Source organism: Alligator mississippiensis, chromosome 5 (genome assembly GCF_030867095.1).
Source record: "Alligator mississippiensis isolate rAllMis1 chromosome 5, rAllMis1, whole genome shotgun sequence".
NCBI lineage: Eukaryota > Metazoa > Chordata > Crocodylia > Alligatoridae > Alligator > Alligator mississippiensis.
The window spans coordinates 15,013,741-15,036,042 of record NC_081828.1 but is presented as its reverse complement, the minus strand read 5'-3'; the positions used below and the strand labels follow the sequence as shown (position 1 = coordinate 15,036,042).

General features: G+C 40.7%; 1 protein-coding gene across 9 annotated transcripts in view; it reads right to left on the bottom strand.

Moving 5' to 3' along the window:
* PATJ (PATJ crumbs cell polarity complex component) overlaps positions 1-22,302 on the bottom strand; it is a 242,996-nt gene that overhangs the window by 145,730 nt on the left and 74,964 nt on the right. For 8 of the 9 annotated variants that reach the window (XM_059727901.1, XM_059727903.1, XM_014593899.3 and 5 more), the window contains 8 exons: positions 16,497-16,706; positions 15,791-15,910; positions 11,419-11,799; positions 8,834-8,939; positions 7,736-7,886; positions 6,762-6,833; positions 5,546-5,723; positions 4,198-4,308 (listed from right to left, as the gene is read on the bottom strand). In XM_059727901.1, the coding sequence (XP_059583884.1) occupies positions 4,198-4,308; positions 5,546-5,723; positions 6,762-6,833; positions 7,736-7,886; positions 8,834-8,939; positions 11,419-11,799; positions 15,791-15,910; positions 16,497-16,706 (1,329 nt within the window). The remainder of the gene's footprint in view (positions 1-4,197; positions 4,309-5,545; positions 5,724-6,761; positions 6,834-7,735; positions 7,887-8,833; positions 8,940-11,418; positions 11,800-15,790; positions 15,911-16,496; positions 16,707-22,302) is intronic. The other variant, XM_019489137.2, reaches the window with a different exon arrangement.

The window sequence follows — 22,302 nt, the reverse complement described above, 5'->3', positions numbered from 1 at the left end:
CTCCTTTTTAGCTAGGAGACGTTCCCAGAAGCTTTTGGTGAGCCATGGGGGCTTTTGCACCCTCTTGCCCCCTTTGATCCTTGATGGGATTACCTCCCTTTGGGCTTGGAGGATCGTCTCCTTAAGGAACAACCACTCTTCTTGGAGACCCAATGCCCCTCCCCTCCAGGACCTCAGTGTGTCCCCGACTATTCTCCTTATCTCACTGAAACCCACCCTCCTGACGTCTAGGGCTGCTGCCTTGCTGCAGGCCTTTGCCACCTTGCACTGGATGGTGAATTCCAGCAGGTGATGATTGCTGTCGCCCAGGTGGTCGAGCGCCCGCAGCCCCCTCACCAGGCTGTGCACCTGGGTTAGATGGAGGTCCTGCATCTCAGCTAGGAACCTACCCTACTTTTATCATAAGCCAACCTACCCAACACCTGTAATCCAGGCCACCAAAGTGACAGTGCTCTTTACTGAGTGACTATTCAGTATTTTGTTTAATACCTATTGCTCACTGTGTGTCATTTTTGAGTTGCTGTTATCCCTACTTTACAGATGGTAAACTGAGGCAGAGAAATTAAAGATCAAAAATGTTTCTATTAATACTGGGTGCCCAATTTAAGACAAGCAGGATTCATTTTTTTCTAGAGCACTTAGCATTATATAATACTTCATATGTTCTAAAAGATGGCCCCTACTGACTTCTGCTGCAGCTCTCAGGGCTCAGCTCATCCATGAACCAGACCCAAAAATCTCAAGTTGGGAACCAGAAAAATGAAGCACACAGAAACCCAGCTTTTTGCACCAGCTCACCAGTAGCCAAGGATGGCACCAGTATGACATTGTGGCAGCAGTATGTCCTTCCTGGAATGACTCCCAGCACCCACTTGCATGTTTTGACATGTGGGACTATACCAGGGCAGGGGGGGTTGCTCTACAGCATACTGCTTCTGCTGCTTTCCAGACCACAGTACCCAACATGTTTGGCATCAAGTCCAGAGATGTCCCATGAATGTATTTCCAGGTTTGGAGCACGTTTGCAGAAGCTGGTTGTTCTGGCCTGTGCAAGGGTATCCCAGCATCCAAGCTGTATAGTACAGTACAGAAGTACCCTCAGCAGCTTGCAGACTGGTATGAAATCTAGATCTCCAAGGCAGCACTCAACAGCTTTTTTCTCTTGCTGCAATCCCCTGCTTTACTTACCACATGATTTCCAGCTTCCTCTTGAAATGACAAGTCTCCTCTACTACACAACCCAACACCCAGTCTATCCTCTGCACCAATTTGGACATGGGCCCAGTAGAAATCAGAATATTAATCTGCATTAAAGACTGCATCACACTGCATATGCAAAAGGGCTAGATTCATGTTACACAGGCACACTGCACTCCTCCTAAGCTTTGCGTGCCTGATCTGCAGCATAACAACGTAACATGTATGTAATTGCCAAGTTTTTTTAAAAAAAGCAAACTGGAAAAATAAATTCCATCATGTGGCATCCAGATACCTCTCAGTTCATTAGAAGAGTCAGAACTTTTAGGGTTTCCCTCCCCTAAAAATCTCTGAAGTACCAATAGTAGAAGAAGTAGGTAGTCATCCTCCCTGGGAACCAGCAATAGAGGATGATAAGGAGCTTTGCCAATGAGTTTTACAGCTGTTCACAGAAAAGGAATTGGGACATGGGCAGGAATCTCTAGAGGCTCTAACGGGGCAGGAAGTCTAGTAGGCACAGATTCTTCTGCCCACTCCCCATAAGAACGACCCCTTCTGCCACCCTCCAACTTATCCCTGTCTCAGTCCTGTGTTCTCAACTTCATTACATTCTCCTTAGTCTCAGTTTCTACTTCACTTTTCAGCCTACTCTCATGCTGCTTGCACAGCCAATCTGCCTCTCTCCCTATCCTCCAACCCCTAATAACTCCCAGCCCTCATTTTTCTTCCAGGCTCCTTGTTCACTTAATGCCTCCCCCTTGATTCCCTGTCCTCCTGGCCAAGCTAGGCCCACTCTCTTCATCCCTTCCTTCCATATCTGTCCACAGGCCCCAGGAGAAAGCCACCTCTCACATAAATGTCACCCACTTGACAAATGCCATGTCCCTGCTCTGTGGAGGTGTTCAAGTTGCTCAAAACAGATTGAGAGATTGTAACATAGGCTAAATGATGCATGTTTCCTCTAGTCTAATTCTTGGAATTGGCTGAGACATTTTGCATGAAATTTTCCAAAATATTCAATCCACACCTGGCCCTCAAAATGGAAAATTCCAACACAAATGGATAAGGACTGATAAAGTTGTAAGCAACTGAAAACAGGATCCAATAATATTAAGTGTTACCAGTTTAGCCAATACTTTTTTAACACTCACTCACACATACCTTATTGACTCCTGATTAAGTAAGGGCCTGAGCTTCTTGAATTGCTTAAAGTTGATCAGTGTTTTTAAATGTTTCATAATAAGCAAGAATGTATAATTCTTTACTATATTATATTTGTCAATTAAAATAATTCAGAACATTTTTGTTGGTGTGCATGTCTACACATCACTGTACAGCAACATTGCTACAGCACTGTGTTTTAGTACTGTACTTTCTTTTAGTACTTCCTTCCCTCCAAAAGGAAGCAGTAACTAAGGCATGGTGCAGTGACTGCCCCTACTGTGCCGTGCACACAGTGCATGATTAGATTTTGCTGCTACATTGCCATAATGGCGCGCTACAACGGGGGAATGCGGAACTACGGTAATATTACTGCCAATTATGTATGAACCCACATAATCACTATGTTGCCATAGCACGCTGTATGGCAACATAGCGCATTGCTATGTTGCCATAGGGTGGCATGTAGATGTGCCCAGTAAGGTACATAAAAGTGCTGTGTTTTCCAAAACATAAGAATGGTATTTTACTGTGACAATATAGTTAAGACTCAGAGGGGAATATAAATGCTATGCAAGTTACTGGTTTGAAACATATATATACCATCCCAGAGCAAGCAACAGCAATTATTAATAAATACAAAAGCTGTGGAAATGACACTCCAAGTATTCTGAAAACTGCACTTTGGATGAATCCCTGATGCATAAACACAATGCTTCCCATTCTAAACCAATACGTGAGTCTTTCATTATAGATCAAAAGAGATAGCAGAGAAATTTATGACTGGTGCAGTAAGTACCATTTCAACAAAGAGATATTTAAGCACCAAGATATGCACATATACCTTTTTTTTTTGCAGTGTTCCTTGTGTTAGATACAGAAATATTGCTAAAGCCACAATTTAACTACTGCTGATGGTAAACAGCTAGCTATTAGAAGCACTTAATGTTGACTAAGCCAATTTTCATCAACTTCTTTTTGCATGAATTAACTGCCAGATCAGTCATCAATACTGAAGACAGGCATTCTGGATACCAGTCCAACCTTGGCCACTGACTTGCTGGAAACCCTTCCATGATTTAAACATCAACCGCTTACATGATTCTCTTGAATGTGTACCATGACCTCTATTTTTGAGAATCTCACCACAGAAAACAAGACCTGAATTTCCATAATTCCTGATGGTCAATGGGAGCTGTGAGCACTCAGCATCAGAGACTCTAGTGCCTGGAAAAACAGAGGACATTTTGGGGCCAGATCTTTCATGGCTGTGGTTAATGGGTTGCACTGCATGACAGTCTGAGAGGGTTGATTATAATAACTGTTGTTCCTTACCAGGAGACTGAGAGGTTTCTTGTCTCAGCCTGGAAAATTCAGTGGTGCTTGAATCTCTTAGCTTTTCCTTTCTCTCAGATAATTATTACTGATCCTCATAATTACATTTTAAGCCTTCTGGGATGCAGTTCATATGGAGGATGGTATTTTAAAATCAAGTTACATTACACAGTATTAAAAAAGTTGATTAATAGGAAGTATCTTTAGACCATCGGTACAAATGAAATAAAACACAAGGGGCCAGATTCCACAACATTGGCATAAGCGCCAAGTGGTCTGGTCCTGCTCATCAATAGAGCTCTTTGGACTTGCACTAGAGTATCCAAGACCAGAATCAATCCAAAGTAGTAATTACATTAACGGAATGGAAATTCTGACATACAGGGCGTACAAAGAGAACTGCAGTTATGGCCAGATCTCGCTGAAAGAAATCTGGCTAGGTTTCAAATGAGACACATTGCCGAGGTATTAAGTTTTGAGAGAAGAATAAAAAGGATAACTCACTCTTGGAGTGCTACACAAACTCTGAACAACAAAAACAACAGGATTCCCAGAATTCTTGATAGCTTCAACTGCCTCCTCATGTGTGGCATTTTGTAAGTCTACTCCCGACACCTAACAAACAGAATTCATTTTCATAAATTACTAAAAAGAACATATCTTCCATCTTGCAGGGGTTTAGGTTGTAGCTGTGTTGGTCTAAGGACATAGGCAGACAAGGTTCCTTGGGTGAATTTGATATCTTTTATTAGACCAACCCAAATGGTTGGAGAATAGTTAGTTATTAAGCAAGCTTTCGGGTTCAAAAACCCTTTGTCAGGCTAAGGAAGTTTCAGCAGTTGGTGTGTGCTCTTCCTGGATGGAACTGACTCCCCAGCCCAGCCCAGCCCAGCCCAGCCCCTGGCTTCTTTACTTTTCATCCCATCCAGGAAGAGCACACACCAACTGCTGAAGCTTCCTTAGCCTGACGAAGGGTTTTTGAACCCAAAAGCTTGCTTAATAAATATTCTCTAACTATTTGGGTTGGTCTAATAAAAGATATCAAATTCACCCAAGGAACCATGTCTGCCTAAAAAGAACATATGCATTTATACACTGTGAAGTTCATAACATAGTGAAGTTAGCAAATAGTTTGCTATACAGAAGCATACAATAATTTTTTAAAGGAGCAAGCATATTAATGGTATAATATTCAATGTTGATCATTAAGAGCACATTAATATCTTTACTCGGAACCATATTTTCATGTAGAACCATCAGAAATAAAGTTAGAGAATATCTGGTATCACTAAAATCTTTTACTTTACCTAAGCATAAGCTAATTTGTATGTTGAAGTAATTTCCAAGACTATATCTGGGAAGAGAGCACATACATGAATGACTAGTTTTCTAGATTTTGGGGAGAACCATAAAACAGCATACTATCCAATTAAAGTAGCACATATGAAAATGAAATCCCCTCTCTCCCTGCCAAAGGAAACGACTAACACCTGGGGGATTCTACGTGTAGTAGAGTACATGTAACCTAAAATTCTTCTGATGGGGGAATCGCTGAAATCATGCAACTGTTACAGGAATAACTTATTAATGAATGAAACAGTTTATGAAGACATAATGTAAGAAAAGGAGATTTTCTGTTGTTTGATTCTAATTTTAAAAGATCCAATAATTAACTGTGCCGAGACAGGATGTTAAAACAAGCAATTTATATTCAAGAACTTAAAAAAAAAAAAGGATTTGATTGCACACCTCAGAGTATGATGTATTCAATGCCAAACCACTTTTCTCCCTAGAAAGCTCATTGAAGGTATGTTCTACTCTTAAGCAGGAAAACAGGTGTATATACTTTTACCTCAAGTATTTTATCTCCTGTTTTAAGGGCCTTTGTTCTTCCAGCTGGACTGTCTTCCAAGACTTGTTTGATAAAGATGCCTTTAAGTTCCTCGCCATTCTTTAGACGCTTTATGACAGTTTGACCACCAACAATACTGATTCCAAGAGACACATGAGGATCTCTACAGATTTCAACACTGTAAAAAGTAAACAGCACCAGATAATTCAAACGCTTTAAATATACATGATTACTTAATATGCCAAACAGACAAATTAGACTTCTGAATTTTACTGGTTTATTAGAGTAATGTATGCAGAAATGTTCATTTTTCACATTCAGAACTTGGGCCCATCACTACCCTCTAGCTGAATTCATATCAATAATAAAAAGTCTCTCATCAAGCTACTGTTACTCAAGAATACCAGTCAGAGGTCAGAAAGGATTCATGAAAGTCTCCTAAAGGCGATTACTTTATAGCAAAAGATGATGTGTATTGGGCAATTACTTGTGCTGAAATTTTATTCATGGATTATACTTAATCCAGTGGTTTTTACGTGGTTCTTAGGAAATACTGCAGGTAGCCAATGTATTTGTGGAGATGTAAAATGAATCTTAAGTAACCAATTCTGAAACAGAAACTTCAACTGATTAAATGTCAGATAAGTTTACTGAAGGGAGTCAACTTTCATAGTGTAAATATTCACACAATTTCTATTCTATTTCAATGCCAGAAATAAAAAAGCTATTCCGGCTATAGAACAGTATTAATCCAACAATTTAAACATTATGCAAATAGATGGGAATTAAATTAAATTCAACACACTATTGACCGAGCCAAATTCTGCAAGTTCAGAATTATCCCATTAAGATAGCAGGGTAACTTGTATATCAGAGACCAGTACAGATGAATAGTAACTTTCAACTCATCTGCAACATGAAAGTTGGAAAGCTCTTTAAAAATCAACTGTATAAACAAAATATATAATCCTTTTCCAACAAATATCTTTTAAGAATACACAATATTTAATGAAGCCTGGAGCTTAACTATCATAATACAATTCTAGAGCATTCTAAAAGAAAAAGTCCTTGCAAATAAACTCACATAGAATAAAAAAAGGTAAGGATTGTATATAAAAAACCAAGCCACACCTCCCCTCCAACCCTCATGATTTCAAATCCCCAGGTATCAAATATTCCCCAAGCAGGAAAAAATAATATAAAAATGTCAACCTACGTTTGGGCTGGTCCCCAGTGACTGAAGTTTGGGGTTTCTTCTCCTTCTCCTTCTTCTCGCTCAGGTAATTCACTAATAGAAAGAGCAAACAAAACCACTAGTTCCACATCACAACCCCCTCAGACTACTGTCATAGCACAAGACATTTACAAAAGCCATTCTAACATATTCATAAGAAGAGTTTTTTCCCTTGTATCCAAGATCGTAGGTTGTCCTACAAGTCAAAATAAGACAGTGAAATCAAATTTAAATGCCTTTATGCAGTGGTTTAAATTGGTGTGTGTGTTCGTATTGTGTGTTACCACTCATTCTGCACGCCTATCTAGCCATACAGAAAGTTTTACTGAGAATATGCTATAAATGATATGGATGTTGCACTGAAAGTCAATAATGGCAGATGAGTCTGCCTGCAATGGAACTGGAGGAGCTGATTGGGAACATTGAATGCAGTCCCTAAAAGCAGAATATCACCAGGACTTTGATCCCAAAAGCTTGCAGAAAAGGACAATTTGCTTGCCATTTCCCAGTTGGTCTAATAAAAGGTTATCACTTTGGAACCAAGAGTTCTAGTTTTTTGTATGGATATCACCCTCTGCACTGTAACAGCTTTCACTGCAACACCTCAAAGAGAAGTTTAGAGGTGAGGATTGAACATATGTGTAGTCAACTTTCTCAATACAGATCCACTAGCCAAATCCCTACTGAGGAGAACTGCAGGATCATTAGCTCACATGACATAGCTCCATTGGTGCCCTGCAGCCTGGCAGGTGAGAGTTCAGTACAGCTGATGACTCCAGGACCATCTATAAAGTTCAGTTTACTCTAAAGTTTGGTTTATGCAGGGGCAAAGTTTTGGCTTCAATGCATTCCAGGTATACACAGTTCACAGTGCGCTCTGCTCTCTCAGTCAACTAACTCAAAGCAAGAAGACAGAATTAAAAGAATTAATTGTAAATCATGCAATTCCTCCATACCTTGACAACACTGCTCTAGGCTGAGCAGCAACAGCAGCTTTCCCACGTTCCTGGTTCCTGGTAAGAGTATAACTCTCCACCTTCAGCTCATCCCTGTCAGCAGCTTCAAACTCTTCAACTAACCCAGCTCTTTTTGAGTCATTATGAAGCCCTGTATCCAAACAGTAAAGCATCTTGATGTAAGTGTCTCTATGGTGTTGTCATTTGCCAACAATACTTTATACTAACTAAAATACTTGGAAGTATAGCTCTCAAATCTGCCAAGGCCCATATGCAGGCTGCAATGAGTGACTAAGGCCCAAAACAATCATTTATGCAGGCAAATTAAATGTCAGTGGGGCCTCCCTCCTGTTGCATAAAACATTTTCTCTACCTCCAGCTCTATGTTTTGGACAAACATATTTTTCAGTGGTAATAGGGATGCAAAATCTGCATGAAACTTAGGTAAACTTTATGGAGTAGAATGATCTTCACAATAGGACACAAATGGAGAGAAGGGCTTAGAAACAAAATAAGACGCTGCAAGCTTGAGGCGAGGACTTAGAAAACAAACCCCTTGCACCTGTTCGGAACCTGCTGAAGTCACGGGGCGGGGGGGCAGCATTCATTTTGGTCTTGGTCATGGGGGGATCCAGGATCATCCAGGCAAAAAGAATGCAGGCAAATTCCCCTTGGATGTGGGGCACATGTACAGTAAAGACAGCTCATTGCGCATATGCTATATACAACCAAAGGGGATGTGGCCACAACCCCCTTGTGAGCCTGGACGTGAGTGAGTTCTCCAAGCTCACTGGCATGTCAGCAGAGCTCCTGCTGGAATCTGTACATGTGCTGTGAGCTTTGTGACCTAACCGGCCTCTTGGTATGGGGTCTGCTCAGAGTCCCTCCTTTCAAGCAGATCCAGTGCCTGCTTCTGGAAAGGTTAGGCCCTTCCCCTGGTGCCCAGAATGCTAGATCATCATCCTAACCCTGTCTAACTGTTAATTTGAATATTGCTGCAATGGAAAGACACATGCAAAAACTGTAGTGCAGAATACACATGAATGTGTAAATGTGAGATTGAAGCATAAAACACTTACAAACCTAAATCCAGTTTACCTTTTGTTACTGACTTGGTCATTTCCATATCAAACGTGCCTTTTTGACTGCTGCTTTCTGCTGCGCCTCCAGAAGACAGCAAATGTCTACTGAGATTTTCTTCATACTTCATGGAGGAGAAAAAAATATTGCAATGAGAAAATGCTGGTTTTGACACCTAGAAAAGTGTTTAACAAACACTGGTTTTATAGCAAACATACATATTTTTTCAATTACCTTCATATTTATTTTTTCAGGCAATTAAGAAACAGTAATTGCTCATTTAGGAAATAACATCAACAAGATGTGCAAAAAATTAAAATATAGATTGAACTTTGTGCTTTTCCACCTGGTTGCAATTTAGACAGAAAATGGGGGGAGGGGGGAAGGTTCTTTTTCATGTACATTTATGGGAAATGAAGATACTTTAGACCCAATAGGATGTTCACAGGAAGTTGGATTTTGGCATCTTTTTATAGAAAAGACAGTGCAGGACCACAAGAAAGGCAAGCTCCAAGGTTCTGTTCCTAGCTCCGATATTAAATTCCTCTCTTGTTCAATTTCTTCATCTGAAAATGGACTTGTATTTGGAAACCATGTTTTCTCCTTCTATCTGGTACACCAGAAAGAGGAAGAAAAAATCCCTGAAGAAGGTCTCAGTGAATCTGAGGATGCTGTGCTGTTTCCTATGCTGTCTCATTGCCTCTCTTCCCCTACGCATTATCATTTGTCTGTCACTATATAATTTCCCTCAATTTCCTGAACCATTGGTCTACTTCATCCTAGAGGAAGCAACTGCCCTGAGTAGAACTACCATTTAGATCTCTATGGACTTGTTTTCACTTCACTCACAGCATCATAGGCTTTGAAGGGATCAAGGGTTATCATCAGTCCCCTGCGTAAATGCAAGATTTTATTTGCTGTTCCCAAACCAGGCCAAACAGATGCTTTCGCAGCTTCTCCTTGAAAACCCCCAAATGAACTTTCATTGCTTTCCTAAACAGCTGGTTTGACCATTGTGCTGCTTTTCCAGTCATCATTTTTTTTCCCCAAAATTGAATCTAAATCTGCTCTGCTGCAGTTTAAACCCAAGGCCTCTTTTCCTGCCCTCTGCCTAAAGCAGAGTATTTTTTTCTCCCTTTCTCTTCCTTGAAATGTATGGCCGATTTTCAGACATCTGAAAACTTATCATTTTCCTCTTTCATCTTTTTTTCACCACATTAAATATATCTAGCTCCTCTTACAGCTTTTGTTCAACTCCTTTGTTGTCATTAACACTTGCCTCTGGATCCTTTGCAATTTCTCTAAATCCTCCTTAATATTCAGTGCCAAAAAATGGACATAGTACTCCAGCTGAGGCATAATCACCACCCAATAGAGTGGTACAATCATTTTGCATACAGTGCTTCTGTGACTGCAACCCAGAATTGCATTTGCTTTTTTTCCCTGACAACAACACACTGCTGATTTATGTGATCCACCATATAATCCCTAGTGATATTGCCAAGCCAATTATCCCTATTCTGTATTTGTGCATTCAGTTTTCCCCACCTGTTTTTGTGTAGCATCTGTTACCTACTATTCAGTTCTCCAACTTAAGGTTCCTTTCAAATATAATTTTATCCTTCAAAGTGTTTGCAACAGTCTTGTGTCTGCAAATATGATTATTATTCTGTGTATTCCTGCACCCAAGATATTAATACAAATGTTAAAACAATGACTCGAAAACCCCAGTAGAACCACTTGAGACCTCCTGCCAATTTGATATCAATCCATTAACAGATAATTTTTGCTTGCAGATATTCAACCAGTTACATATCCACCTCATGATGGTTCTATCTAGCCTGTATTTCTCTATCTTACTTATGAAAATGGCATGTGGGACTGCATCAAAATTTAACAGAGTCCAGGGATATTATGTCCACTGAATTGCCTTTATCCATTAAACAAGTTAGCCTGTCAAAGGAGAAAATCAAGCTAGTTTTGCATAATTTGACATGCCAGTTCAAGTCAGCTTTGCAGAGGCAGGAGGGAAGAGGCAGTTGCAAAGGTGAGGCAAAGAAGTCAGGTTATTGCGATCTCTCTTTCATTGCAGCAGATGATGGAACCTGCGGGAACCTGAACCAGTGGCACAACCAGGTGGCATAAGGACGGGCATGGGTGCATCCAGAAAGGTTGGTCTCCCCAGGGGTGCTGCAAGTGCCTGAAGCAAGTCCCCTGTCCCCCACCCACTCTTCCCAACTTCCTATTTATATTTGTTGAGAGTGGAGGGCAAAAAAGGCCAACTATAGGTATGCTGTGGGGGAGGGAGGACAGTAGGTAACAAGAGAAATCACAGCCCTGCCCCCTCCTGCCCCACAGTCAGGGGCCATGAAGGGCAGAGGGAGCTGTTTGCGAAGGGTTTTGAGGGAAAGGGTCTCCTAGGTGATGATGCACCCCCTTTTCAAAATCCGGGATCTGTCCAGGGTTACAAAAATCAAGCTCAGATCCACCTTTGGTGTCGGCTAGCAAGTCCTGTGTCAATGCAGAGGCTGGACTTCAACAGGACAGTGTACGGATAAAGTTGCCCCTGAGGCATGATTGAGATGTAAGATACCACTTCTTACCATTTGCTCATCTTCATACGGATACTGTGGGGTCTGATTAGCACTTATGGCAAGTGTGGATCTTAATTCTTGTATTTCAGTTGGCTCAAGTAGCTTTACCCACTGTCCTGTAGGGCTCAGGTTCTCCTCTACAGGTGGAGTTGTTTCCTTTACATATGACGAGTTGTACCTAAAAATGTTCAAGTCCACATCATACTCATCATCCACTAACATTTCCTGTTCTTCACCAACTTCTTCTATTGCAGGCTTAAGAAATTCATGCATTTCCCAGGACTCTCTCTCACTGTCCAGTTCATTCTGAGGTAGCTGAAGGGACCTCCTCAGATCCAGAACTGGTTCATCAACAACTTCTTCTTTAAAGGGTGTTTCATCTCTAAAACCCTGCATAAAACATAATATAGATTTCACACCATATATCCTGCTAGCTCTCTTTAGGTTATGTTTTATGCTAGGCACATTTAAAAATTACAACCTCTGGTTTTTAAAACAGTACCTTCTAGCTTTCACACTTTACTAAAAGAAGTAATACTAGACCCCTAAAGCTTGCTCTAAATTATTGGCTTTATACAGAAAATAGACACAAGATTTTTTTTTAAAGAAAGAAGCAAAATTTGAAGCAGCTCAGCTACTGCTTGATCTGTACAAAAAGCAAATCTGAGTTAAAGTTGGAGAATGGGAACTGCGAGACAATATTTTTAAAGAACCACAGGAAAAAAATCTAAGTAAATCTAATGGAAGTAGCACTCTACTCTGGACTTAATCTGCCATCCAAACATGGACACTTTTCAAAGTAAAATCAGTCAAACAGGGATGCTTTCAGGAAGCCTCTGTATGAAACAGTGAAGGCACTCAAATACTCTCTCTGTTGCTCTCATTCTATACGGTCATTCAATTAATAAAATAAATGAATCCCAAAGTTCAGAAACATCAAACCTCTTACCTTGATTCTGAACCACTAAAGTATATTTGCCATGCAAGGGAAGGGTTAGCAGCAGGGTGGACAGCTGTACCGAAGGTAACACAGGGAATGACAGCAGTAAAGATACAGCAACATAGGTTCCAGGAGTTGGGATACATATTTAGTGTCCTCACCAACAGGCTTGGTAAGCCAATACAGAAGTTTGTTCAATCCCCATCTTCATTGTTAACCGTTCTAGCTAGCTCAGAAGTTCTCATGTATGCCTGCGCACACTGCGATCACATCTTCCCCAGTAGAGTACACGTCAGTGACTCAGTGGGGCAGACATAACCGACTCTGGTGGATGGGATGTTGATTTTTAATGAAAGGACATCACAGAAATGAGAGGAAGGAGAAACATTTAACTCAAAAAAGTAACTGAACTCAAGGCAGGGGCCTGCCAGCACCTATTTTAATTGTTTTGTGCAGATGAGTCTGAAAGCCATGACTCCCACTACATACAACTGCTAGCAAAGCTCGCTCACAATGAAACCCTGCCTTTTTCTCTGTCTCAGTAAGAGCACCAGTGTGTACCCTCTCCTACTGTACTCAAGACAGCTAAACACTGAGCTAAAACCAATGAATTGGTACCCTATTCTTCCTTTCTCCTCCCAAATTCATTGTGAATATTTAATTTTTGTATTATTATATTACCTAGAAAACTTGTCACACTGTAGGACCACGATCCCATCAGACAAGGTACTGTGGGTCCCATTCTACATCTACTGTGCATCTAAATGTGATCCAACTCCACACTGCTCAAGTCCCCCCAAAAAACACTAACACGTCTACCAAGGTAGCCTTAGGATTAAGTCAGAATGCATAGACAACAGGAGGATCCAGCTATGCTTCGCATTAATGGATTTCAAGAACTCAAAGAGACTGGAAATAGATCACACTTGGATACATAATCTAAGTAGAATAGAATCTGGCACTATACAACCGGAACAAGACAGGACATTAGTCCCCATCCCAAAGCAATCTAAGCAAAAGACAACAGACACATGCAGACAAATGGTGGAACAATGAGACAATATTGGTCAACATCACATGTAGGGACAAGTTTTTTTTGTAGGCACTGGCACCCAATTGCCTACTGGGTCTGTTGCCTTGACTTGTCCCTCTAACTGGTATTCCAGTTCTTTTTTTTTTTTAAATCTGGTTCTCTTAGGCTCTGCCTTGTTTCATTTTTCATGTGTTAACTATTTTGCCACTGTGTCCTGCACTGTCAAAGTGCAGGACACAGTGGCAAAGTGCTAAAGACTGAAGGCTCCAAAGGCTGAAGCTCCAAAGGCACTAACTGGAATCCAGCTCAGGTTATGCACTGAAGGCAACCATAGGCAACTCAGCCATAAATGAGTAGCTGGTCCCATTCAGGCAGCCAGATATAATGACAGTTACTAGGACTGTGCGAAGCTTCAGTCCCCAATTTGATTCAGTGGAGATTTGACCCGATTTGGTGGCCGAGTCTCCAAATCCGAATCGAATCAGAGGACCCTTTAATCTCTCCGAATCGAATCAGAACTCTCCAAATTGATTTGGAGAGATTCAGAAAGATTTGGAGATTCAGACATACAGACAGCTTTAAATGTTTTTTCTATATACCTCTAGGCAGCAGGGGCTTGTGAATGCTGTGATGGATGGAGTGTCCCACAGAAGCACAGGGGACTCCCCAGCACGCTCGGCAGCAGACCCAGAAGTGGACCAGAAGCACTTCCAGTCTACTTCCGAGTCTGCTGGGAAGCACATGGGGGGGGGAAATCCCCCCACACCCCCTCAATTCGGTGACTGGTGCCTTCTGGGTCCCTGAGCGAGGGGGCGGGGGGGGGGGGCAGAGCACTATACTTTGTTGAAAGGCATCAACTGCATTGTTACATACAGTAGCAGACCAAACTCAGTAATGCATGCATGCATGCATGAATGTGTATATGTATATATACATATGCATAAACTCAACCTTTTGTGTATATATATTTTTTTTTCTTAGAAGTTACTGCACTGCAGTAACTGACTACAAATGGAATAGGAAATATTGAAAACATGCTGGTAAAGTGCACTATCATAATGTTCAAAATGTTGAGTTTTTTTAAAGCTAATAACCTCCTGCCATTACTATATTGCCTCATAAAACACAGTACAAAATCCAACTACATTTTACTCCTTCCTTGAACTTGAAGATATAGCATATTAAGAGTATGGAAATTTTACAGTGCATCTGTGAGCTATTATTAAGTCATCATAAATAAGATGCAGCAAATACACTCAGCAGTATCTTAAACAAACTGACCATTTTGCTACTGACGCAACAGCAGTTTCAGTTGAAATACTTTTATTTAGGGGGGCTTAACTAATAATATTTTAACCAAAGGGAAAACGGAGAAACAGGTTGGTCTATCAGATCCTCCAACGACTGCCCTACTGCACCCAACAACTACAAATAAATGTAATCTCATCATCATGTTGCATTTCAAGACCCATTAGTTGCAGCGCTCAGTCCATATTTTTTTTATACAGTATACATATCCACCTCTTAAGTGGCATACACTATACTGTTTCTTTTATTATTTAGTTGTAGTTAACGGCAAGATTAGGAACCAGGAAATCTGGGATTTAATTTGCCTCTTCAGAGTTCTGTATGTGACGGTCCTTACCCTTGATTTCACAATCTTTAAGAATAATCCTTATAATGCCATGTTTCTTAGTGCAGTGTTGCTAAGGTTCATTCATTCATGGTTGTTAGGCATTTTGAAATCTTCAGGCAAAAGCAGCACAATATCAATCTCTCTCATTTTCAGGTACTTTATGGTCCCTTTTACCACTACAACTGAGCTCCTCCAGTCATTCATGGATTGGCACTTACTACACCACTGTGAGAATATAAAATGGGGAGAAGAGCATCTCCTTAAAAATAACTGAGGCATGGAAAGATTAGAAGACTAGCCCAAGGCTGTACAGAAATTCTGACAGAGCAGTGACTTCTCTGCTACTGCAATAACCACCGATCTGCTTTTACTTTAAAAAAGTCCTCTTCCTTCCACATCCTTCTCTCTTATCCCTCTCTCTCAGCCTCTTTCCCTGTTAATAGTAGAGCTAGAATTTCAAGGCATTATGCAAGGGAACACAAAGCATTTTAATACAATAAGTGAGACAGCATAGTAGTCCAGTAACCACGTAAGCAGGTATTATGTATGTATTAGCCCACAAGAAGACTCAGCCCTTAGGGTCTACTTTAGAGGGAGAACGTTAGCCACAGAACATGTTTTATCCAAGACTTATTTCCGCCCCAACACCGCAGAGGGAAACCTTGTAATTGCCATCATGTCTGAAGGACACATCATTTTTTAAATTATTATTTTAGAAACTGGATTTCTGCTTATATAAAAGTAAGAAGAATGAAGGGCAACAGCCAAATACCTGTGGTGCCTCAAGTATTACTGATGAATGAAAATCATCCATGGGTGCTGGAGATCCATAGCTGCCTTTGACAGTGCTGGGATCCACAGTGCAAGTGTTCTGTTTTTCATTGCTCTCTCCCTAGAAAGGCCATCAAATTTACATTAGCATTAAAATATTTTAAGGAAAGCAAAAAGGCCCAGTATTCTTAAAATAAAAAGTTGGGATGTGTTGAGAAGCGGCAGAAAATAACCACAGAGGCTAAGGAGACAGGGAAGGAAAGAGAAACTGAAAAGATAAAGACCGGCCTTCATAAAAATACAGAAACAAGAAAAGAAGGGATTGGCTCAGAATATGTACAATGATACGTTTATAGAAAGGCCAGATTGTATTTAAGAACCTGGTTACTTTCACCTTTCACCACTCCTTTATCAGCATCTCTCTCCTAGCAGGTGCTGCTTTACTTTACAGGAATATACAGTCAAACCGCTGAAGAATGGAGCAGCAGTCTCAAACGAGCAGTCATAGTTGTTCTACAACCTCAATTGCAGAAAGAATCCTTGTACTTACCTTCAAGCATACGCCTACGTCTCATCCACTTCAACATTTGAACTTAAGTACACTCTTCAGTGATGGACTTAAGCAAATGTTCAACTGCTATGCACACAGATTCCATTTATTCACGTCACCATCAGCATTACACAGAACAAGTTAAAATCAATCTTACCATCAAAGGTTTGCAGATGCCAAGGCGAACCATACCCAGGGGCACAGATTTCAACACTTCTACTGCCTCTGCTAGCGTACTGTTGTCCAAATATTTCTCATTTACAAAAACCAGGCGGTCTCCTGGTAGCAATTCACCCCCACGTTCAGCTACACCACCCGCTACCAGAGAGCTGATCACAATGGCGGTTCGTGTTGGATCTAAGGGATCCTGAAAAGACAACCACATGAAAAAAAGGCATACATATGGTATGTTATTTATTTTCAGTGGTCATCATCTATCATACACTTAGGAACTCACACATACCAGACAGTTCAGTGGACTTGTCCTCTAAGACAAACCACCTTAACAACCTGAAAATGGATTCTGTAGCATGCCAACAGGTTAATAAATCCAGATCCTGAGCTGGTTGATTTGTGCCTTCCCAAAGCAGTTCTTTCAAGTGAAGGAGAGGCCAAGCCAAGGTGCAGATGGAAAAGCAGCAGTGACTCTTGGCTCTTTCACAGTCCTGCATTCCTCCCCATTCTGATGTAAATCTATAGAAATAACCTCCCACTTTCTGCTTTTCAGGTCAATTAAAATGTATTTTAAAAAAATCCTTCTTTATATTAGTTATGTACATTTGTAGAAATTACTGTACTATAAAGTATGGAACTATTATTTTACCTGGGCATTCATTTAAAATGACAAATTCCCTTCTCCCTAGAAGCTTTGCGGATATGGACAGATCAACATATTAAGAGGGGGAGTTAACTGAGTTAAGAGGGGGATTGCTATGTACCAGCTGTTTCACAGTAATTACTTTGTGTATCTGCTCCTATCCCAAAGTAAGTAGATGCTAAATTGAGGCAGCTCGATTCTGAATGACACAGGGCTACAATCCTATGACAGGACAGAATTGGACAAAAACTGTTACTGTGAAACAGCTGATGCACAGTGATTTCCACTCACCTTCCTTTAGTTCAGTATAATTTGTTCATCTGTCCATACCATCAGTGTAAAAAAAAAGGGGGAAGACAAGACCACAGCTCAGGAAAGGAAAACGTAACAATTACTAGTAATGATAACAAATTGTGGTAGAACTGCATGAAGAGATGGGAACTGAGAAAGGCAGACAGATTTTGGAGGGTAAATGATACTTAAAATAATTTGGAAGATGCTTATTCCAATTTAGGAGTATTTTTCCATACTTTTCGCCATGAATTTATATATTATGTACCAGTTCCATCTAACACTTAACCATTTAAAAATTCATCTTCGGTCCAATATAGCGGTCAAGATTTTAATCATTACAAGGTAGCAGAATATCTATAGAAAAAAGTCATATACTAATTATTATAAAAGCTAATTGCAAATTCAGGAGCAATTTTATTTTAAGATTGTGGTGCATGCTCTTGCTCTCTCTCTCTAGAACCCATAGAGCTCTGTAACTGTCCTTGTGTGCATGTCTACAGGTATGTTAGGTATATACAGGCTACATAAGCTTGCATTTTTTCCCTTGGAACGTCTACCCAATTCAATGCACATGATGGCTGCACAAAGGGGTAGGGCAAAGATTGCACAGGCCATAATAATATGGCACTTCCTAACATTTGAATCTTCAAGTCTTCAAGCTAAACTACCTTCTTCTAAATCTGTTTTATTTGCATGCAACTGCGCGCATGCTATGCTTCTAAAAGGAACAATTAACTTTATGAAAAATGGAGGGGGGCGAGTGGGGAGGAAGGTAATAAGGTCAGGAAAAGACAGAAGTTAGAGATAAGTCAATCAGTTTAAGAACCAGCCTGAAGCAGGACCGGGCTAAGATAAATTAAACTAATTCCTCCACGCTCCGCTTCCGACTCCATTTCAGATGCTTCCCATATACTAGCCACCCTTGTCCTACACGAGTCTTTTCCCACATGAGTACGGGATGTGTAATCAGGTCTCTTTTGTGGGCCCTGAGGCACTGCTCACTCAAGTCTGCCAGCATGCCTGAGACTTGCACTCACACTGCAGCTCTGGCAAGAAGCTTCAGGATAGAAAGCCACCAAAAGATTTCACTTGTTTTAAATGCCAAACCATTCCCACCATGCAAAGACACCCCGAATAAAAACACCCCGAATAAACTACCTATGACATTAGAGAAGGGGCTCAGGGGGGCTCACCAGTCTCTCTAAAAATAACGAAAAGGCAAATTTAGAAAGGTTTCAGAGTATTGAAAGACTCTATATATTTTTTGGAGATTTGGTGTGTGGGGACCCTGCAGAGATTGCGCCTGCTCCTTATAAACAAAGTGCTGCAGCCTTGGCCCATCCCAACTAGAAAACCCAGGTGTAAAACAGATCCACATTTAACAATCCTGACTGCAGTCAACTAGAACATGGAAACCCCTTTTCACATTTGCTGTGGAGGTTTCTCCATTTCTTTTCACTCTGCCTTGAAACAAAACCTTTGGAATGGTTTTGTGAAAAGGGAATTGTTTGGAAATGTCCGGCTCTGAAGCGAGGGGGCGAATCATTGTCTATGTTAAAAAGGCTTTGTAGGTATAATTGCACCAGCATGCATTCCTGGTCTTGCGGCACAGCTTATGCCATCAAAAACTGCATATATTCTGGCTTCCTGAAGAAAGAATTGTTGTCAACATCAGAACTGTTTTACGGTCGTCACTGCATTTACAGAACAGCTCTGCCAGGTTTTGCCTGTTTGGTTTTTTAACAAAAAAACCCCACACTTAACTGATGCAAGTTTGCCAACATTGTTGAGTGCAAGGTGACTGGGGCACTGGCCTAGGATGTGGACCCAGATAAAAGTTCGATTCAAAAGAAAACTTTCCTTGAAGATCACTCAGTTTCAGGCTGCACCAGACTTTAATCGCTTGTGTCCCACACCTCAAGCCAGCATCCTAACCATTAGGTTAGAAAGAAAGAGTCTCTCATTAGAGTTTCAATTAAGTTTTTATCGAACCCAAGGCAATTTGGCTGTGATAAAACTGTGTTTCTTGAAGAAATTTCATTTAGTCAAAAATATTCCAAGTACAATTATTCCCATAGTTACCATGGAAATAGCCAGGAGACTCACAGGATACCTGACACTGAGTCAAGATAATGTTTTGAAGACAGCATTAATAGCACTATTTTGAGATGTCTGACTTGCCCTTACGCAAGCCAAGTAAGTGTATCATTCAGTACAGGAAACAGCAGGGAGCAAAACAGAAATAATAATAATAATAAAAAAATCACCAATCAGACAAGTATAAAACAGGGTCTTGTTCTGCCATATGTTATAATTACGCTGATGTTTTCAAGCAGAGGGAGCTATTGTATAGGAAGAGAAGAGAAATCTAAAACTACGCAATGACAGAGATGTATCAGTTGGAAACCAAAGTCCTGTAGAGAAGCTGAATAGTTTGTCACCAATAACCATGAATCACAACATAAAATGCCACAAGGCTTGCCCCCAACATTGTTTCCTGATATACAAAGCTATTACTTTAAGACTTAAATAAAAATAAATATGCTTTAAAATGTGAAAGGCCAGATTTTATCCAAAATCCTAGGTTTGCATCTAACTTTTTAACAATAAAAACAGTATTTACTAATGAAACGCTGTTATGCATGAGTTAACTCTAAAGTAAATGCCAAACAAATCCAGAAGGAATAACAATGCTTGCCAATAGTATATAGTAAGGCATTTTAATTCACATTTGTGCCTTAGTAGGCTGCAAATAATAAAATGCTTTATATATATATATATATATATATATATATATATATGGCTAAAGGTAGGTTGTGGGTGGTGCATGCTGAAGCCTTGCAGTTAGCCAAAGGAGGAGCAGGCAATGGCCATGGGAGGTTTCCTCACCCTGCTCTGAGAAGGTGTCTTGGGGCGCTGTAGTAGTCACCTCCTCTGTCCTTCTACTGTAGCTTCCAAAGAGCGCTAATTATGGTGGGCTTTACACATCCTGATGCTCTTGATTCATTTCATATATGACACCACAAGATGATAATGACTTTTGGTCTGGATTTCAGCTGGTGACTCCCAGATAAAGGCTCATTTAGTTAGGCTAAGATAGGGATGATAGGCTAGGAGTTATAATCCTAACACATTAGGGTTAAAACATTCCCCTAAGGGAGAAACTAATCAGTTCAACCAAATTGCAAGCCCACTGTCTTATATCTGGATCTGGCATGACTTCAGCTTGAGATGTTTAATGTGAATGCACTTGTACAGTCATATTCCTCATAAGAAAGAAAGAAAAAAACAAAGTTAGGAAGAGGAAGAAAAACCTCCTGGGGCCCTTTATGGAAAGAAACTGCAACAAAAGTGATGTGGTGCATTTTATATGTGCAACAACTGAACAGATAGGAGACAACTGTAGTGCACCACTATATCTCGGTCTTGGTAGCTAGCCATCAAATGCCTCTTAACGAGGGTGGTGGTGGTGGGGTGGGGGGTGGGTGGGTGTGTGTGTGTGTGTGTGTGTGTGTGTGTGTGTGGGGCGGGGGGATTAGTTTTTTTTTTACTTTTGTTCCAAGCCTGCCTATAAACCAGTATCGGGGGGGGTCACATTTTATTCATATTTAACACATAGTATATTTTTTATTATATTGAACCATAGTGCCCCCTTTAATCCCCAATCAAAACCACACGTTTCCTGAAGCATGTGTGTCAGATTTGCTCTTCATTCTCACAGCCTCATTTGTTCTGGATTCATTTAGCAATGCAAAGAGTCAAGAAGGGGCCACTTCAATTTCTCCCTCTGTGAACCTGGGTTCTGAGCTGTAAGAAGGCTCCTAAGAAAACCAGCACCATTCGAAGTACAAGCCTCACGAATACCAGGTCAGCAGAGCCATGCGTGTTAGAATCATAGGACAGAAAAACCGGAAGGGACCTATAAGATCATCAAGTCCAGTCCGCTGCTGTGGGCAGGAAGTGATTGGGCTCAACCAGGCTCGACAAGGTGCTTGTCCAGCCTCATCTTGAATACCTTCAGGGATGGTGATTGCACCACCCCTGCTGGGAGTGTGCTCCAGGTTATGTTGATGGCATAACCCAGTGTTTTGCCAACCCATAATTGTAGCAGAACCCAATGTTGAGATCTCAAAAAATGATTGGTAGCATATTTACTGAAGGTTTTCAGCCAATTAACTCTCAGGTTAATTTAGGAGAAAGTTCCTGGAGTACAATCAGTATACAGAACCTCAATCCATCAGGCTGGAGAATCCAAGAGATACTCGTTAACAGAGGGGCTGGAGTGTCATTGTAGCTGTGATGATCCAGGAGATGCATAAGGGATTTTTTTTTTGAGGGAGTGGGGTGGAGGGAGGTTTGTTTTTGTGATACCTTTTACTGGACCAACTGCACAGTTAGTGCAAATGTCAGACAAGTTTTCGGACACAAAGTACCCTTCTTCAGGTCACCGACTGATGCTTTTACAATTTGAAAGCCTCTGAAATTTTGGTAATAGCCAACAGAGGGCACTACAGACCAAGAACAGTTCCCTCAGCAACAGAGGTGTATTGGTACAGCAACATGCATCCCATTTTATTTGGCAACCGGATTTTGTGGAACACGTTATGTAGAGGGGATGTTCAGCAGTCAGTTGTATGCAACACACTGATTGTATAGATTTAATGCTAGCAAGTACCAGATTCTATGTAGAAAAAAAAAAGAATATATAAAACCTGCTGTGGGTGACTGACATATACTGTACATTCACTCACAGTTTCAGAATATATTAGCTTTGGCATCACTTTTAAGCTTGCATTACGGTTGGATCAACTTCCTTGAACATTTCAGCTCTCAAGCAGCAAACTGCCTGCTG